This window comes from Acomys minous (genome assembly GCF_964271855.1).
Source record: "Acomys minous genome assembly, chromosome: 15".
NCBI lineage: Eukaryota > Metazoa > Chordata > Mammalia > Rodentia > Muridae > Acomys > Acomys minous.
The window spans coordinates 15,697,286-15,713,529 of record NC_140497.1 but is presented as its reverse complement, the minus strand read 5'-3'; the positions used below and the strand labels follow the sequence as shown (position 1 = coordinate 15,713,529).

At 40.1% G+C, this 16,244-nt stretch overlaps 1 protein-coding gene across 3 annotated transcripts in view; it reads left to right on the top strand.

Annotated features, from left to right (window-relative positions):
* LOC311585262 (A disintegrin and metallopeptidase domain 3-like) overlaps positions 1-15,535 on the top strand; it is a 55,646-nt gene extending 40,111 nt beyond the window's left edge. Inside the window, exons 17-21 of one of the 3 annotated variants that reach the window (XM_084760302.1) lie at positions 3,724-3,810; positions 5,187-5,301; positions 9,513-9,678; positions 11,928-11,978; positions 15,374-15,530. In XM_084760302.1, the coding sequence (XP_084616428.1) occupies positions 3,724-3,810; positions 5,187-5,301; positions 9,513-9,678; positions 11,928-11,970 (411 nt within the window). In that variant the 3' untranslated portion in view covers positions 11,971-11,978; positions 15,374-15,530. Of the gene's footprint in view, positions 1-3,723; positions 3,811-5,186; positions 5,302-9,512; positions 9,679-11,927; positions 11,979-15,370 lie in introns of all 3 variants that reach the window. The other 2 variants (XM_084760301.1, XM_084760303.1) reach the window with 2 other exon arrangements.
* Positions 15,536-16,244: the final 709 nt, after the last annotated feature.

Genomic DNA, 16,244 nt, shown 5'->3' with positions numbered 1-16,244 from the left:
TATAAAGATACCATAACAATATCCATTTGCATGCTAACCAGATTTCATTTTGTTAATATTTTTCTTAAGAAATTGGTTATTTATACTTAAAGCTTGTTTCCTCACACTTGAGAATCTAAACTTTGTTCTTAGGCTAAGATTTAGTCGGCAATAATTTATATAAACTATAAACAAAAAAGTAGTGCATATTATTTGAGACTTGAGTTGTAGTAAATATAAAATGTGGTTAATAGTGTTTTTATTAAATAGGCTACAATTGTTATGGTGATATTACCTAACCCGCTATCAAATCAATAAAGACACAGAAACCTGATCAAATTTAGAATAGTCTTATCTTACTTAGGGCTGGGCAGATATTTCCACCTAAGCTATTTCATTGTCTCTCATCCCGCATCCCATGTCATCTGCTGTAATCATTTCTGTCCGAGCTGTTTCCCACCCACAACCCCAAAACACCTGCTGGTGCTCTTGCCCTGGGTTGTTTCTCTCTTCTTCCTGGCCCGCATAGGTCTTTCCTATCCCATGAAGACTTCTTCTTTCTTTCTCCTCTGGTACCTGACTTCCTCTTCTGCCCCCCAACCTCAGTTCTGCCCCTCAGTTTTGCTTTTTCTTAGGTGTAGTAGGCCTTTGTTCAGCCAATCAGGAATAATTTCTTAGGCAAGGTGTCAAACGTCATTTTGGAGTAGGTGGGTGTCTGCTCATAAAAGACAGCAAGCAGACCTCAGGGAGCAAAAATAACAACTGCAAGGCGCTAGACCATGCTGCTACAGACTTGTAACTGGGGGGGGGTGGTCTGCAATCTGGGAAGTCTTGAGGGACTTGGGTCTTTTATTTTTGCCCACAAAAATATATTGCCCCCAATATCAAATAGATATTGTAAGAACATTGTGTTAGGATTCAGCTTCTGCCCCAGGCCTCTGCTCCCAGGTATTGACCATCTCTTCCTCAGAACACTATGATGGCCCAGACTGACGATTTTGCCAGTGTTACATGCACCTGAGCTGTGTGTGAGTCTATCTCAGGAGTGAGATGCTTGTACCATGTGCTCCACCCACTTCCCTGCCTGAGAGTCAGAGATCTTGGCCCCAGGACTTTGCTTTGAACCTCTGCCCACTCTCAAAAGATACAAGAAGAGATTTTTTTTTTTTGCCACACAGACCCTGGATTCTCTTCAGAGACACCACACCCATGCTGTCTTGTCTCTGGTGCCAAGGTCTGAGTCCTACCATGTTGTTGCTGCTCTGTCTACTTGTCCACGTCAGTACTAATAACTCTTTTAAAATTTTTTCTCATCCCACGTAATATATCTCTCCATCATCTTGTACCATTTGTCCTATCCAAAACTTAACAGATGTGTGTGTGCGCGCGCGTGCACACACACACACTCCACCTACAGCTTTCACCTCAAAGGGAATAAGAGACAGTTTACTTTGGAGACAATTTTGAGTGACTGTGGGTGGCCCTGGGAAACCTTCCATGTCCCCACACAGAAGCAGTTCCATGGAGTTTTACAGAAAGAGAATAAAGGAAATAACTGAGAGAAATTTCAAAATACATTGGTGGGTACCTCAGAGAGGTAGCTATGAGGTTGTTAGAAGCTGGTGGTCTGACAAGGTAATAGATTTCAAAAGGGTTTTATCTATTAGTCACAGGATGTTAGTTTTAGCACACAGATGGGCATAGAAAAAGGTAGCCCCAGATAAGAAGATCATGACCTAGGTCTCTAACATCTCAATTCCTCTATATCACTTTAGTTCTAATCAGCCAGCCAGTCTCTGCAGACACAGCCTCATTCCAGGATTTCTCACCCACAGATGTCAAGTCTGAATTTAACTGATTTTTGGGACACCTAGTTGGCATCAGAATATTTGATGATGCCAGAAAGACCATAACTTAGGTATATGTGTACATGCAATGTGAAATAGAATCTGATGAAACAAAGCAGACACCTACATCCAAACATCAGGTGGAACTTGGGGAATCCTGTAGAAGGGGAGGAAGGATTGTAGGACCCAGAAGGGTCAAGGGCACCTCAAGGAAACACACAGAATCAAGTAACCCGGGCTCACAGGGACTCACAGAGACTGAACCACCAACCAGGGAGCCTGCCTGGACTGACCTAGGCCCTCTACACACATGCTATAGTTGTGTAGCTTGGTCTCCATGTGGGACTCCTTGACAGTGGGAGCAGGAGTTGTCTCTGACTCTGTTGCCTGCCTTTGGGACCCTTTCCTCCTACTGGTGGGATGCCCTGACCAGATCCAATGGGAGAGGGTGCATCTACTCCTATTGCAAGTTGAGATTCTGGGGCTGGCTGATATCCGTGAGAGGCCTCTCCTTTTCTGAAGAGAAAGGGAGGAGTCCATGGGAGGGGGAGAGGAGGTGGGAAAGGACCAGGAGGAGCGGAGGGGCCAGAAATTGCACTAGGGATGTAAAGTTAATTAATTAATTAAAAATTAAAAATATCCCCAAGAATACAAAGCCAGTTGGGGCTTCTAAGTGACACTAAGCTTTGTTTGATTTGTAAAAAAATAAAATAAAATAAGCAAAATAAAAGTGGAGGTATTTTTAAAATTAAGTGCCTAGGATAGGCATTTAAGCTAAAGCAAGCAGAAGTAGTGAGCTAACTTGCCTAACTGAAGAAGGACACGCCAAAGAATAATACAATAATGGAGCTAGAGACCTTCAGTCTATCAAAGCTGCTGTTCCTCTCCCTTTCCTTCTGTGTCCACCTGTAACAGCTTCCTTCTTTTGCTCTTCCATGCACCATCTGAATAGCTTCTGGTGTGGAGTTGCCCAGCTCACAAATTTCACCCTTCACTTACATTAAACCTTTCATTTAATTGTGCCTCGGTTTATTTCACTAACAAAGGCCATCATCCCACGTAAAGTATGCCTTCTGATCATTTGAGAAAAGTCAGCAGCTCATCTTAGAAAATGCATCAAAAGACAGTCAAATCATTTGACCTTGGGTAGAGGAATACCAGTGTGAATGCAGGGTTCACATTAATGTCAACTGAGTATTTGCTACACAGCAAATGTTACTGTTGCTCATTTGTGTTACAAGAAACTATTGCATCCTCCTACTACGCTAGGTAAGCTTATACAGTCCTGAATTCAGAGATGATGTAAATTGATCTATGGGGGAACTCCACCACTTACTCCTGGCCACATTGCTAAGCTGAAAGGTGTGTGTGTGTGTGTGTGTGTGTGTGTGTGTGTGAGAGAGAGAGAGAGAGAGAGAGAGAGAGAGAGAGAGAGAGAGAGAGAGGGAGAGAGAGACAGAGAGAGACAGAGAGAGACAGACAGAGAGAGAGAGAGAGAGAGAGAGAGAGAGAGAGAGAGAGAGAGAGAGAGAGAGAGAGAGAGAGAGAGAGAAAGGAGTGTATCATTTATCAGCGGGGTAAAATGTGATCAGTAAGCTCTATCACACACAGACACAGGCTAGCTGTGCTTGTCCTCATGCCAATTCAATATTGTATGGATGGCTCTGTTGCCTCAAGGAAAAAGAAACCTGTATCTCTTTGTCAAAATGCAAACTCTATGAAGAATGCAGGCATGCTCTTCTTTCATTGGAATGATTAGATGGTAGGAAATGTAAATCAACCCACTAAATGTACACTATCTGTGTACATACTTTTTTTGTAGCAGATATAATTCTTCAGGATTTACAGTTTCTGCTGTTGCTTACCTCAGCACCTTTATCTTCAATATGCCTTTCAGGCTTGTATCAAAGGGAAATGCTTGCGTGTGCATGCCTATAGAGGACACAGGGAATGCGAGCCTGAGGAGAAATGCCAAGGAAATGGGGTATGTAGCCATCTTATTTTTCATTGACTATGATCATTTCAATTCAAATCAACAAGGTTCAGAATTATTTGATGTGGATATTCCCTTTAGAATATTTCAGCAAATTAAGGAACATAGACTACACTATTTACACGACACACATGGTTTGTATGTACTATTAGACTGTTACAGGCCAAATGAGCAAATGAGCTTTGAATGATACACAAAACAAGAGCATGACATAGTATCACACTTGACTATTGACTATTGAAGTGTAACAGTGTGTTATCAAGCATCATACCGTATGTGGCACACCTGTGCATGTGTGTGCTTTCTGGGAGTGTAGGTGTAATATATACATTACTTCTCATCTGACATTTTAGAAATCCAAGTTTTCAATCTACTCAGGTTTGTCTTTTGGCAACTGCAGGTCATTTTCTCTTGTATGTCTTCTATGCCACTCTCACGAATATACACACTGGTGGCTTTCCAAATAGCATTTAATTATTAGGAATTCTGGGAGAGGGGAATGGCATCACTGTACATTCAAATTACTCTTATTTTCCCAAAATTTAAGCAACTAAATCTAATGAGCCAAATATAGGCAACATTTCTGAGGAGTTTTATACCCACACAACATGCATGAGAACTCGTATTCTGGCGAGACTGTTGAGTCTCTTCCGACATGCTGAATGCATCATTAACAACCTTTATTTAGTGATTGTTGTTTCAGTTTTTAATACTGCCTGTCACACCTGTTCCTGGCACTGTGACCTTCCCTGCTGTTGTGAAATTACGTGCTGAGCTGTGGAAGTCTGGAAATTTTTCTTCACATGCATTTGTTTAAAATGCGTCACCAGCATCTTCTTCACAGCCCTGCTTTTTATAGCAATCGAGCTGGAATTCACCTAGTTCAGATCATTTTTTCTGTAGGGCTGACTCTGGAGTCCCCTCCTGTGCTCCTTACCCTCCTTTTTTATTTTTGCAAACATCTTTCTAGGCTTCTGTGTGAATGCTGTTATTTGCCTCATGCCCATCAGCTCCTAGAGGTGTTATCCTTCATCTTCCATAGAAATTTTCTCCCATCACAACTGGTTTATTTTAGTGTAAAGTAGTAAATTGTAATAACTATTATATATTTTCTAACTTCATAGCCTGGTATACCTTTTGAACAAGTCATTTCAATTATGCCAAGAGCATTATAACTTCTATTTAGAACTCTGACTAGCAAAGAGATAGGCAAGCACACTAATTGGACAATTATTATTTTTACTTTACTATTAAAACTGCAATATATTTATAATCTACATGTCCTAATTATAGATAATGAATAAAATTTATATTTGTTGATATTTGAACACTTTGGATACTCAGTTTTCATTTGAATTTGGTTTTAGATTTGCAACATTTTAAACAACTGTCAGTGCGAACCAGGTTACGCCCCTCCAGAGTGTGACATGACACCTTCATCTCCAGGAGGGAGCTTAGACGATGGATTTTGGCTGCCCTTTGGTTAGTATCCAGAGCAGGATCTGCATGTGTAGAGGTACACTCCACCCCTGCTGGTCATGTCAGCCACTGAAGATTTGACATTTAAGAAGTACAACCGAGGGGTTGATATTTCTATTTTGCTTTATTTAAATTTACAGAAACATGCGTAGTTACTTTTAAGTCTAATCCAGAAGTGAGAACTTATCCACCCTCCCTCGCCTTTTTTAATCTTATCATGGCCTGCAGAACATTTCTATGTCCGTAGCATAGTTTTATGAATAGACACGAGTTTCAGAAAACATGGTACCTACTTTAGTTTGCATTTCTAAGGGAATTAGTTATATATGAAAAACGTACTAATTTACAACTGAGTTGCATACTTTAAAATGTGTGTATGTATCAGAGAGGGAGGGAGTGAAGGGCAGGAGGGGACAGAGGACATATGTTTGGGGGCACTGGAGGTAGCCAGAGTCCCTGCATCTGGAGTTACAGGCCTAATATTAGTGGTTCAATGTTGGTGCAAAGAAACACATTCAGATCCTAGCTAAGCAGTAAATACTTAACCACTGAGCCATCTCTTTAGCTCTGGCATGTTTAAAATTAATTGTTATATTCAATGTGGAAAGTACCCAAATCTTCTATATCCTCAGCTCATAAATATCATATGTCACTAAACATTTTTAAACACATTTGGGGAAAGTCATGAACAACCACTGCCCATTGATTCTATTGGATCTGTTTTATGCAGTTACAATTCTGTGCCAGCATATGCAGTTGCTGTATGGAGTCAAGTATTTCAATGTATCAATTTTATTAATAGCTAATTACATGTGTAAGTAACAATCTTGGAGCTTGGTGAAAAAGGAAATTCAGACTGCAAGGTTGAAGTAAGAAAAATGTTGCAAGAAAGCTGTTAAAATGTGTTCCCTCTTTTCTGGTTCTATTCATTTGCCTGCAAATTGCATGATGTTTTTGTTTTTAATGGCTGAGTAATATTCCATTGTATAAATGTACCACCGTTTCTTTATCCATTCTTCAGTTGAGGGACATTTAGGTTGTTTCCAGATTCTGGCTATTATGAATAAAGCTGCTATGAACATAGTTGAGCAAATGTCCTTGTTGTGTGGTGGAGCATCTTTTGAGTATATGCCCAGGGAGTAGTATAGCTGGGTCTTGAGGTATCCCTATTCCCAATTTTCTGAGAAATCTCCAGATTGATTTCCATAGTGGTTGTACAAGTTTGCACTCCCACCAGCAATGAAGGAGTGTTCCCCTTTCTCCACATCTTCACCAGTATGTGCTGTCACTTGAGGTTTTTTATCTTAGCCATTCTGATGGGTGTAAGGTGGAGTCTCAGAGTCATTTTGATTTGTATTTCCCTGATGACTAAGGATGCTGAACATTTCTTTATGTGCTTCTGGGCCATTAGAGATTCCTCTGTGGAAAATTCTGTTTAGCTCTGTGCCCCATTTTAAAAATTGAGTTATTTGGTTTGTTGTTGTTTAATTTCTTGAGTTACTTATATATTTTGGATATTAGTCCTCTGATGTAGGGTTGGTGAAGACCTTTTCCCATTCTGTGGGCTGTCATTTTGCCCTATTGACAGTGTCTTTTGCCATATGAATGTGGGTACCCTTTCCTTTGGGGCATAGATGCTCATAATTGAGACATCATGTTGGTGAATTTTTTCCTCTGATTAGTATGATGTGTCCTTCTCCATCTCTTTTAATATAATTCTGGCTGAAAGTTTATTTTACTAGATATTAAAATGGCTACTCCAGCTTGCTTCTTGGGTCCATTTGCTTGGAAAACCTTTTTCCAGTCCTTTATTCTGAGGTAATGTTTATCTTTGTTGCTGAGGTGTGTTTCTTGTATGTACTAGAACGATGGATCCTGTTTTCACATCCATTCTGTCAGCCTGTGCCTATTGGGGAGTTGAGTCCATTGATGTTGAGAGATTTTAATGATAAATGATTGTTAATTTTTGTTATTTTGATATTCATGGTGTGTGTGTGTGTATGTGTGTGTGTGTGCATGCACTTCCCTTCTTTTGGTTTTGCTAGTGTGGTGGGGGGAAAACTGGGAGAGATGGGGCTAAAATCAGGTTGTAAAGTGAATAAATAAATAATTGTATTTAAAAATATGTTCCCTCAACCCTACTGAATGGAGTTTTGGATATTTTCTTAGTAGGTGATACTAGAGAAAGATTTGGGTTTTTTAAGGTAATATTTCACTGAAATAATTATATTGATGAATTTTATGCATGTTGTTAGTGTTATATGTTATAGTTTTAGTATTAAAATCTATTAATATTTACCTTGATATGTATGATTTTCATTTAACTTATATCAGTTGCATTTCTAGAGTTAAACAGATCTAATCTTATTCTCACTGATTTTATTTTTCTTCAATTCTTAATTATTTAAGGCTATAAATATCCAGATAAAGGTTTCTTAGATATACAAGACTTTAAATACCAAAGTGCATACGATTGTTGATAGATCATATTTTTAAAAGTTGTATGTAATATGTGTGTGCATGTGCACATGGCTTTCAACATGCATTCAGAGACTAGAGCAAGACGTTGGGCATTGTCCTTTGTTGCTCCCCACCTTATTCTTTGCAATGGGGACTGTCACTGAGCCTGGAGCTTTCCATTTTGGCTTGGCTGGGGGCCTCCTGAGTGGTACTGTCTCTACCAACCAACGCTGCGGTTTTGACCTAATGAAGATGTCTCTTCTTTTTAGTTGTATCTTGTTTATTCTTTGATAGCTTTGTACACATATACAATGTTTTTGCCCATATTCACCCACAGTTTCCCCCTTGTACTCTTACTGGATACTGCCCAGCACATCCTCCTCCAACCTTCATGTCTACTTTTTGCTTTCTTTATTTTTATTGTAACCAACTGAATCTAACATGCTCTGACTGCTGGAATATTGGCTGATCTTGTACAGGTTTTGTGCAGGTAACTGTAGTTACAGTGAGTTGGTGAGTGTAACATTCCATGCACAGAAGACATTTCCCAGCATGCCGTCCTCTGGCTCTTACATTCTCTCTGACCTGTTTTTCTGAGGCTTTGGGGCAGGGGTATGATATAAATGTCCCGTTTAAGGCTGGGAACTCAACAGTTACTTGTTTCCAGAATATTCTTATGTTTTTACTCTTCTATTGAATTATTTCCTTGGGGGTTTATCTAATGCAGTCTCATCAGAAGGCATCACTATGGGATTAGTAATACACATTTTCACACCTGGATTATTTTATGCTTTCTTCTGATTCTGTGTTGAGACTTAGGCATTGGATGTAGGCCATTGATTGGAATTGTTTTAAATCACACATGTTCTTTCAGTTGAAAATGTTGCAATGTTCACGTGTGGCTAAGTTTTAGTAAGGGTGCAGCATCATTCCTTTCTCTGGACTTGAGCTCCATAACTAAGCCTTCAGGGTATTAGGCAAGATTTATAATACAACTCATAGTAGAATATTAACTACAGAAGAAGCCACAGTCGATGGCTATGCTTACTAGTAAAGACACAGAAAAAGTCAGTTAATCCTGCACAATCTTCTGTCCATCTCCACTCACCTGGGGAGGGGGATAAAGGTACCAAGATAGTAAGTACATCCTAAGATATGAGTTACTAACGGTAATATTTAGAAAAAATGAGCTAAGGTTATTATTTAAGCAAAGAAAAAAATAGAGGAAGGAAAAGTGAATAAGAGGGAGTGAGCTGTTCTAAGAGTAAATGGAGTCTTAGAATCAATAAAGAGATGGAAAAATATAATTAAAAAGTAAATAGAAGAGTAAGTAGAGAAAGAGTTCTGTGAATTATGAAAAAGAGAAGTGAAGTAGTTGGATATAGTGGAATAGGCTCAGAAACAACAGCTATAAAACAACAGGATAAATTTAAAACTAAAACCAATTTAGTGCAAGGGTGAAGATTTTTACAACAAAATGAAATAAAAGTAAAGTTGAAAAAAATATAGCTTAGGCAGCATCTTTTTCTTGCTACAATACGTGTTGTTTAGCTCTCTGGATTAAGAGAAGAAATAGTTCCATGCAGAAGAACTTTGGAATTTGTATGCTGTCCATAAAAGTTAACTCAAAATCAACTAACACTATATAAAAGCTAAAACTGAAATGTCATAGAGAACAAAAGAACGTATTTGAAATCGCCGGTCTGCATCGGTCATGATTTTTGAAACATCCAACGGTACTTTGACATTTTCAGATAAAAGCACACCTTTGGTTGTCATGCGGCGTGGTGCTAATTACAAAAAAGGGCTTTTGATCAGTCTCTACATCTTTCTGGCTTTCCTCGTGGTGGCTGCCATCATGATCATTAAGAGGAATGTGACAAAGGGATCCTGGCTCAGAGAGGAAGCATTAAGCGAAGGGTAAGCACATGTATTAATATTTAAAATGCACTATAGGAAGTATCTGAACACAGTTAAATAATGTAAATATGACTTTTCCAATGGATGCTTGGTTGGAAAAACTGCTAGAACTGTTAAGTTCTCAGGACATACCAAAGCTTGTTTCAATTTTCTGACAGGCATCCTATTGTGAGAATTCTGAAATTATTTTTTTTCTTTAAAAGACACAGAAATATTGTGAGAATGTATTTTTGTTTTAATCCCAGGTGTGGGAATATGGGGCTGCTTCTGGCTGTCTACAGCAGCTGATTCTGATTTGCCTTGTGCCCTAGCAGAAGGCTGATTATGCCCGCTGCAGATAGCTTCTGTGGTTGTGTGATCTTTGGAATTTGGAAACTTTTCAGAGGGGATATAAATGCTAGAGTCTGGAGAGGTGATTGTTAGTCGTTCATGGGGTTTGGATGTGGTTTGTTAGTAGTTGTACTTAAAGAGAAAACAAGAAGAAATTAGATTCAGGGCTCTCTCTCTCTCTCTCCCTCTCTCCCTCTGTCTCTCTGTGTCTCTGTCTCTGTCTCTGTCTCTGTCTCTGTCTCTGTCTCTCTCTGTCTCTCTGTCTCTGTCTCTGTGTCTCTGTCTCTCTCTCTCTCTCTCTCTCTCTCTCTCATCCTTCTTTCTCTCCTACCTAGTGATAGGGAGTGAAACCAGTGGGATAAAGGGTGGGAAAAATAAGAACCCTCAAAGTAGCAAAGACCAGCTACAACATCCTCCATGTCCTGATGTGCCAAAGATAGTTGGAGTGCCTCCATAAATCCTCAGGGCCTTTCCAGTGAAAAACCCACATGAGGTGTAATTAATTTAGAAGACTTGTTGATTTCTCAAGCAGCCTGAGTGTCCTTACATTGTAAGTAATTTTTATGACTGGGGAGTGGGTCAATGGAGACAAATTTGGGAGCAGATCTGTGAACAGGATCTGTAGAAGGCATTGAACATCCCTTGTACACTTCTTTTTTTTTTCTTTTCCTTGTGCACTTCTAAACTGTCATTAAGGTGTTGTAAAGCTTTGGTTTCAGCCCTAACACCAGTACAAGCCATATTTTGTTTAGTGGAGTCTCAGGGAAAGTGGAATTCTGAAGCAAGAGTTAGACAGGGAGTCTTGTGGTCCCATCCTGTAAAAATACCATGAGGCCTAATTTACAATACCATCTCTGTCTCTCAGACTAGGCAGTGTTGATCAAGGCGGTGTCAGCAACTAGTTAAAATCAGGGCAGTGTTCCTGATGATTTATAAAATAATCAAATTGTTTTAGAGTCATCAGATTAAGTGACAACTTGAATAAATATCCCTGTGCTGTTGGGATATTTTGGGAAAATCTGAATAGCTACTAGAAAATTTGACTTTTGAAAGAATTGTCGGACTAAGAAATCATGTTGTTTTTGTTTTGTTTTGTTTTCTAATGACAAAACCACGTCAAGGCAGCAAAAGACTTACAAATATAAGTGGTTTCAGGCCAACAAGATGACAAACAGAAGTCAAGCTGAGGCTTAGGGGTGTGGCCCTCAACACTCCATGAAGGACAATTGTTGTGCCCTTTCTTGACCAGCACATTGGTACCAATCTTTCCTTCTGGTTTCAATTTCAGCAGATCACTGAGCGTCCACCCATTGGTACAACCTTTTAGGTCACATTCTCCAGACAGAACAGCAAGTAAGGATGCAGAGTCACTTAAAGTTACCTGCACCCTACTCAGATTAATGACACCTCATTTTGGTGTTCACACCCGAGGCCACTGTGTGTGGCCCAGGAGGACTCTAAACATTATAATGGCATGCCTAGTGTGTTGTTCTAATGTGTTATAAGCAGTCAACAGACTCTCTAATACCACTAATGCTGGTAAATGCAGCTGAAAGATCTTATCAGAAGCCTCATTGATGAACGTAAATTGTCTGAATATTTATAGTTACTTGGTGGAAACAAAATTAGAGAGGGTTAAAAACTTGAAGATGACACACTTTATTGTATATACGTGTAGTAATGTAAATGTATTTGTAAAAAATAAAAAATGTTTAAAAATTAAAAGATGGAAAAAAGATATAAAAAAGAAAAATATAAAAATAAAGAATAATTATAAAAAAGAACTTGAAGATATATATGCAAATGCCTGTAAATACTAACAACTGCTTTGATGGATATTTTAATATCTCATCTAGTGGCAAGGTGATTTTTCTTAATGACAAATTAATCCTGAGAAGAATCCTTTCTCTTTTGTACAGATCAACATCAAAAGACAGTAATAATGAGAGCAAGAAGTCATAGAGTCAAAGGTGACTGAAGACATCAAATTGCTGACAAAATGTTGTAACACTAATCTCTATGAACAACACCTCAGCATAAGTCCATAGCCGTTTCAGCATTTCCTCCTGCACAGTCCTAACAGCCAGTTTCACATGCGGCAACAAGGCCAAAAGAAGGCATTTGCTATTCATTTTGTTTTACATTAGTTTGGAAACCTTACATAAACTGCTAGTAACCAGAGTCTTAATAGGAATCCCTTGAAAGGAACTTTTGAAATGAGCACCCCCCTTCGTGTTTGAGAACCTGCATTGCAACTAACTGTACAGCAGGCTGTCGTAGGACATGTAAATTTTCTTTTTCACTGAGACTCCAGAGGGAAATTGTTACCCTGCCTTGGACATGAGGAAGTCCACGAAGGAAGTTGTGACAATGCCTCATGCTTACAGAGTGGCAGCCAATTGTGTAGCTTTGTTAAGGCTTGCCTTTCAAGTTCAGACTGTCAGGACCAACTTGGTACATGTACCTCACAGTATACCTGGAAATAAAGAGTGGAGTTTACATTGATGGAGGACCAGGAAAGATGCTAACCAAACGACATCTTACAAAACAGATAACCCTATCATAAGACAAGATAAAAGAAGCATCCAGAGACCAAGATTATACTATAGATAGTGATAGACTGCCCAACTGTCTACTGCCTGGGTGTGCTCCACAGGCACACAGCTAGCAGGATTATGCCTGTGCACATTTTAAGGGGTGGCCTCCCAACACATGAATGCCCCAGGTGACAAGGGGACGCTTGGTTACTGCTTGGTTACTGGCAAGGATGACAGTTTCGCTGACAGAATTCGTTGACCAAAGAAGGAAAACTCAACAGGGCTTTTGGAGGCCACTTCTCTCTCACTCTGAATAAGAGGCAAGACTCATTGGACCACTGAGAATCCAGATCTGTGCTTTAAATGCCCAAATCTGGTTGTCTGATTTTAGTTTGTGAATAGAATACCATGAGTAGGGGTAGAAGTGTAGATGTTCCCTTAGCATTCCAGACCAGGGTTGCTGGGAATAGCTCATGGAGCATCTAAAGGTGAATGTACTTCCTTTAAGAAACACTGATAAAATAATGTTTGTTGGCATACACTAGGAAAACCCCAAGGCTGTTACCTAAGTTTTGTGTAGCTCAGAGGTCTAGGGTGTGCCCAGCGTGCATGAACTTCTAGGCTTGCTTCCCAGTACCAAAACACAACTACCCCCACCCCCAAAAGCAATAAGAATAACAAAAAATTAGAAAGAATAAAATGTAATTTTCTAAGTCTTGAAATATACAGGCTCTCTCTCTCTCTGCATTCTAATATCCTAAATTTATTCTCTAATTACTTTTTAAAAGTTGATTTCTGAATTTATGAATAATCAGAGAGAAAATATATAGAATGAATCATAAACCAATCATAAACAAGGTCTAGGGTACCACGGTGGGAGACTTCATTCATCCATATGTGACTAACATTATAGTCAAATGTTTTGGCATTGGTAAGAATGGGATTTGGCCATATGTACACTATATTTTATAATTCTCTTGGTGCAGAATAGGGGAAAATAAATTGAGCCCCTGGAGAACAACGAACCAGGTAGGAGCCTGGTGAACACACAGAAAAGGTATGGAAAGGGAAAGTCTGGGTCACAGGAAAGGAGAAAAAAAAACCCTTTTTCTAGAAGATAACAGGTGGACTAGAGTAGAGATGGGTGAGACTTTGGGGATTAGAGTGAAAAAGAAATAATAAAGTTCTCAAAATTTGGGGCAGAATGGATAGCGACGTCTTCCCAGTGATAAAGATCCATTTGGCATTTAAGTGGTAAATCTGGATGGGGTAGGTAGGTGGGTGGGTGGTGGGGCACCCCCTGCTCCCCTGTGGTGGTTTGACCTTTGACCCTTTGGAGGGGACGTAGCTGCTGCTGGTGCTTAGTAGAGGGGCTTGGGGACTACTTTTTCTGGCTGATATTGAGTCGGAAAATTTTCTGCATTGTTTCTGTTTTCCTGTTTTGTGTGTGTTTTTTTTAATCTTTGTTATTTTTTACTTTTTAAACTAAGATGTAATTACATCATTTCCCCTTCCTGTTTCTCCCTCAAAACCCTTCCATATACCTCTCCTCACTCTCTTTTGAACTCATGGCCTCTTTCTTCATTGGTTGTTGATACATGCTCAACCTGCACACTTGTATACATGCCTTCAGGGCTGGCCAGTTAGTTCTGAATCACCATTTGATGTGCTTTTTCCTAGGAAAGACCACTTCTTCTGCTCTTGGCACTCCTTAGTTCCCTGCAGTGTTCTTGTCTAGGGCTGAGGACACCTAAGCTTTCCCGCCTGTGTCTATTGTTGTCTTTCTCAGCTTATGTTTAGGGAGTCATGTTAGTAAGGCTTTATGGATGTAGCTGCTGACCTCACGGAGAGACAGATTGTCACAGCCAACACCATGATCCTCTTACAGTCTTTCTGTCCTCTCTGTTGTAATGTTCACTGAACCTTAGGTGTATATATATATATATCCATTGGGACTGGATTCCTCAACTCTGCATTCTGACTGGTTGTGGTTTTCTATAATGTTCTTTATCTGTCATAAGGAGATGTGTGCTTGATGAGGAGTAAGGACCAGGATTGTCTATGATATAAGGACAAATATTTAGAATAGAAAGAAGTTAGGCATAATGCTGGCTTAGTAAAGTGTTTGGTTTGAGGTTCTTCTCCAAGATCCATGCCTTCACCTGCCCTGGGTAGTTGGCTAGGTTTTGAGTCTCAGGCATCATTTGCTTCTTGTTGAGTAAGTCTGAAGGCCAATTAGAGAGCTGTTGGTTACCAGCAAGGTGTGTGTGCCACTACTGTGCCCTTAGGGTTATTGTGCCCTGCTGGTTGTTGTCATAGCTCATGGGAATCAGAACTGGTTAGGGGAGTTGGTTGCATCCCTCTTTTGGACGTTTGCATAGTGCCTTTTGATTCTATGAAAGCTTGTCCTCAGAAAGGGGGCATTCAAGTCAGCTCCAGCTCAGGGGCCTCTGGGCACTGTGTCTGAAAAACAGTGTGTTTTCAGCAAAAATAGAGACTTCTGGGTGGTTTTCTTTTATTCATGTAAAGTTTATAAAGTGCAACCGAAACAGATATAGCTCATTTGACAGCATGCCCGTTCCCTGTAAATAGTCACAAACAAAATAAAACAAATAGAAGAAAAACAACAAAAACCAAAACCCAAACCAAAACAAAAACCCTTAGCTTTAGAAAATTTGTGGCTCATAGGCACAGAAGGACAGAGTCCAGAAATGAACTTACTGTGTTAATTTTATCATGTTAGTTAATTGGGATTCTATATTGGATAGCTTTTTAATAATGATGAGAGTGTAGCTTTTCAACTTCCTCTGTCTTTTCTTTTACAGCAGCAGTTTTATGACATCAAAGCCACAATGGAAGAACACCAGCAAGAAAGTCACAGTTCCATGGTCTGAGCCAAGAACAAGAACCAGCCCGTCTCTTTTTCTGTGGCTTACTGATTTCACACCTCCAAATAAATCCTATGGCTGAAAGTGTGCACGCTTGTATTTGTTGGTTCTTCCATCTGAGTCAGGGAGACCAGTACTCCAAGCTGAGAATACTCCACCATCAACTGCTCTTCCTACCCAAGGGCCCAAAGCCAAGAACAAGAGCTACAACCCACTCTTTGCCAATCACTCCCCAACTCCATCAGTTCAAATTTCAGGATGCCCAGAGGAAGATTTGATAGATGGGAGCAATTCCTGTAGGTCCCAAAGAGTCACCAGCGTCATTTCTCAAAGGATTTTCCTAGACTGGGTTCCTGATCAGAAGCGTAGAGGATATAGTCCTTTGGTTCCCCCCAAAACAGATTTAGGGTGTTTCTTGCTATTTGGTGTTGTGTGGCTATTTCTGAAGTGAAGTATCCCTCCTGACAGACAGAGCTGGGGTCATAAAACTCAAAGAGAAGCATATGACGCAGGCAGCTCACTTCCAGAAGTTGTAGGACTCAGAGGCCCCTCCCTAGGTTTATTAAGCAGTGAGCAATTGCTGGAACAGAGGGGGGGTGCTCTTCCGCTACCTCTTGTAAGTCAGGCCAGGAACCCTAGGGATATAGCTCTCATGAGTCATGACCCACACTCACTCAGATGGGCCTTCTGGCTGATGCATCTGCCTTGCTCATGCAAGTAACATCAATAAACCAGGTGGTCCACCAACCTAGTCTTGGGCAGAGTTGTGCCTGTAGTCTGAGTTGAACCCCACTGGGTGCTTACCGGAGCA